We start from the raw sequence: 3,201 nt of genomic DNA, 5'->3' as shown, positions 1-3,201 counted from the left end.
AGCACACAACCATTGTAACCTGAACATGCGGATTGAGCCATTAAAGATTAAGATTCCTGTGATCTTTCATAACTTGAAGGGATACGATTCTCATCACATCATATCTGCCATTGGGAGAACGTCCATTGATGAGATTACGTATGTGAACAAGAAAGGACAAGAACGGGTACGTTACATACGCGTGGTGTGTGTGCGTGGTGTGTGTGTGTGTGTGTGTGTGTGTGTGTGTGTGTGTGTGTGTGTGTGTGTGTGCGTGTGTGTGTGCGTGGATCATGATGTTTTTCTAAGAAGGAAGATCATTACTATGTTGGTACTCATATTCACGTTTATATGATTGATATTCATCTTTACAGCTGCACCTTAAAACTGTGTCTCCTCTTTTTCTTTCTTCTTCTCAGACCAAGCGTCTCGGTGCTATCAACGTGATTCCCATCAACAGTGAAAAATATGTCACATTCGGATGGAGACAGTTCCAGTTCATCGACAGCCTGGCATTCTTGAACACCTCCCTAGACCGGTTGGTTTCGGCTACACCACCAGATGCATTCGCCCTTCTATCCGCACGATTTCCAGACGAGGATGAACGCAAACTGTTGACACGAAAGGGTGTCTACCCGTATGAATATATGGGGTCGTACGACCAATTCGAAGAAACGCGTCTACCACCCAAGGATGCATTCCACTCAACGCTAACGAACACGGTGAGTAGTGTGACAGATATAGTAGATCTTTCTCTCTTTCTTTTTTCACCATCTTACTTCGAAGTACTAAAATAAGCCAAAATGTGTTTGAACGCTTCCTGCAGCTTCATACTAAATAATTGATTGTGTGGGCGAACTACTAAAATAAGTTCGTTGATTTGTTTTTCTTTTTGGTGTACATTTTCTATTCCCTAGGGTATCAGTGATGAAGACTATGCCTATGCACAAACAGTATGGACTGCGTTTGACTGTGAAGATCTAGGAGACTATCACGACCTCTACCTGGAGACTGATGTGCTGCTGTTGGCTGACGTTTTCGAAAACTTCAGAAGAACTGCTCACGCAACCTATGGATTGGATCCCGCTAATTACCTCACCTTACCGGGATTTGCCTGGGATTCGCTGCTGAAAATGACGAAGGTGTCCCTTCATCTCATTTCCGACATTGACATGTTCAACTTCATTGAGCATGGCAAAAGAGGTGGCATAAGCATGGTGTCCGCTAGACACGCCACCGCCAACAACAGATATCTATCGGAATACAATCCAGACGAGCCGTCAAGCTTCATCCAATATTTAGATGCGAACAATCTATATGGATGGGCCATGTCTCAACCCTTGCCCGTGTCGGACTTCTGCTTTGAAGCAGTGACGGATGATCTTCTGGAGACGGTACTCGATCATCCAATGGACTCTTCGACGGGATACATGGTGGAGTGCGATTTAAGGATTCCAGATGGTGTGCATGACATGATGAATGATTATCCGTTGGCTCCTGAGCAGATGAAGGTGACACGAGATATGCTTTCTCCATATCAGACCCACATGGCAGAGAAACTAATGGTAAGTCATGGTCTATCTGGTGGATATGCTTGTATTAATCTTCTAAGGTTTGTGTATATCTATACTGTACTCTTGTAGGTGAGCGGTTTGGAAGCGAAGAAACTGGTGCCAAATCTACTACCGAAAGAGCACTATGTTCTGCACTACAGAAACTTGCAGCAGTATGTGTCCTTGGGTGTGGAGATTACAGATGTGCATCGTGTGCTCTCCTTCACACAACACCCATGGATGAAGCCATACATCGACACTAATACTGACCTGAGAAAGCTATCAACTTCTGATTTCGAGAAAGACTTCTATAAGGTGGGTACTCCACATCATGTGTGTGTGTGTGTGTGTATTTAGCGATAGTGTGGGATCTAGTATGTACTGGAAGTGTGAATGACCTGAAGATAACAGTTTTCTTATTGTTGTTTTTCTTGTCTTTTCTTTGTATGCCTGTTTATCGTAGTTGATGAACAATGCTGTATATGGCAAGACCATGGAAAACGTTCGAAACAGAGTAAACATCAAGCTCATTCGTGAACAGGATGAAAAACCACGTCTCCAGAAAAGCATCAACAAACCTTCGTACATCCGCAGTGTAGCCTTTGAGAACGATCTGATAGCAATCGAGTTTGCCAGGACAAAGGTGACTCTCAATAAACCCATTTATGTGGGTACAGCCATCCTCGATCTGTCGAAGCACTTGATGTATTCCTTTTACTATGAAGTTCTCCTACCCCGCTATGGACAAAATGTACGTTTGCTCTACACTGATACTGATAGTCTGATCGTACATATTCAAACGGATGATCTGTACACCGATATGTCAAACAACATAACAGCCTATGACACATCCAACTATTCACCATCCCACCACCTGTACAGCACGGTCAACAAGAAGGTGGTAGGGAAGTTCAAGGACGAACTAGGTGGCAAACCCATCAAGGAGTTCATTGGTTTGCGGAGCAAGATGTACGCATACCGCTGTGAAGACAACGACGACAATGGCAAGCGTGCCAAAGGTGTGCAGAGAAGCGTGTTGAAAAACACCATAACCGTCGATGATTATCGAACATGTCTCGTCGAGGAGTCTCAGCTGAAGAGAACAATGAATGTTCTTCGAAGTCGACGACATTGCATTCACGGAGAGGAGCTACGCAAGATTGCCCTCAGTGGATTCGACAGTAAGCGTTACATTCTGGAGGATGGTATCAACACCCTGGCATTCGGACACAAGGATATTCCAAAGCACTGAGGGATTTCCACACATACTAGAGCATATGTCATATCTTCTCATGAAATACATTGTAAATACTATGCGATTCATAATATTCACGTTAATCCAAAGCATGAGCTACATTGTACATATGAAATGCTAATACTTTTTGAGATCATTCACATCCTTCTTTGTTAACCAGGTATGGAATTTTTCGTCTTGATAACCCCTCCATTTGACGAGCCGACTGTTCTTGTTGTATTTCAACACCTTATCGAATCTCAATCCTGTGTGTCTGGCATGTTGTAGCTCAGCTCCATAGAACTGTCCTTGAATGACTTCTCCCATCAGGTCTTGAACACGATAGGTGTGGGGTACAGTGGGTAGGACATCGTTTACCACGAACACTTCCTCTGTCCAGTTGGGCGTGTACCCTTTCTCGAAATGACGTTTAGC

At 43.8% G+C, this 3,201-nt stretch overlaps 1 protein-coding gene across 2 annotated transcripts; it reads left to right on the top strand.

The window, feature by feature from the left end:
* Positions 1-230: 230 nt before the first annotated feature.
* LOC135825829 (uncharacterized) lies at positions 231-2,971 on the top strand. Of its 2 annotated transcripts, XM_065338457.1 has the most exons (4): positions 231-701; positions 897-1,544; positions 1,623-1,847; positions 1,996-2,971. In XM_065338457.1, the coding sequence occupies exons 1-4, from the start codon at positions 627-629 to the stop codon at positions 2,782-2,784; spliced, it is 1,737 nt and encodes a 578-aa protein (XP_065194529.1). In that variant the 5' UTR covers positions 231-626; the 3' UTR covers positions 2,785-2,971. The 2 variants fall into 2 exon arrangements, with proteins under 2 accessions (XP_065194529.1, XP_065194530.1); XM_065338458.1 differs by lacking the exon at positions 1,623-1,847.
* The last annotated feature ends 230 nt before the right edge of the window (positions 2,972-3,201 follow it).

The sequence above is a fragment of the Sycon ciliatum genome, chromosome 10 (assembly GCF_964019385.1).
Source record: "Sycon ciliatum chromosome 10, ocSycCili1.1, whole genome shotgun sequence".
Lineage (NCBI taxonomy): Eukaryota > Metazoa > Porifera > Calcarea > Leucosolenida > Sycettidae > Sycon > Sycon ciliatum.
The sequence above is the reverse complement of the archived record's forward strand: the minus strand, read 5'-3'. Positions and strand labels throughout refer to the sequence as shown.

What these genes read in the sequence shown, in the direction of transcription:
- LOC135825829 (XM_065338457.1), top strand. Translation starts at nt 627, where the DNA reads ATGGGGTCGTACGACCAATTCGAAGAAACGCGTCTACCACCCAAGGAT. An exon ending in ACTCAACGCTAACGAACACG is followed by an intron (nt 702 to 896) that starts GTGAGTAGTGTG and finishes TCTATTCCCTAG; the next exon opens with GGTATCAGTGATGAAGACTA. An exon ending in ACATGGCAGAGAAACTAATG is followed by an intron (nt 1,545 to 1,622) that starts GTAAGTCATGGT and finishes GTACTCTTGTAG; the next exon opens with GTGAGCGGTTTGGAAGCGAA.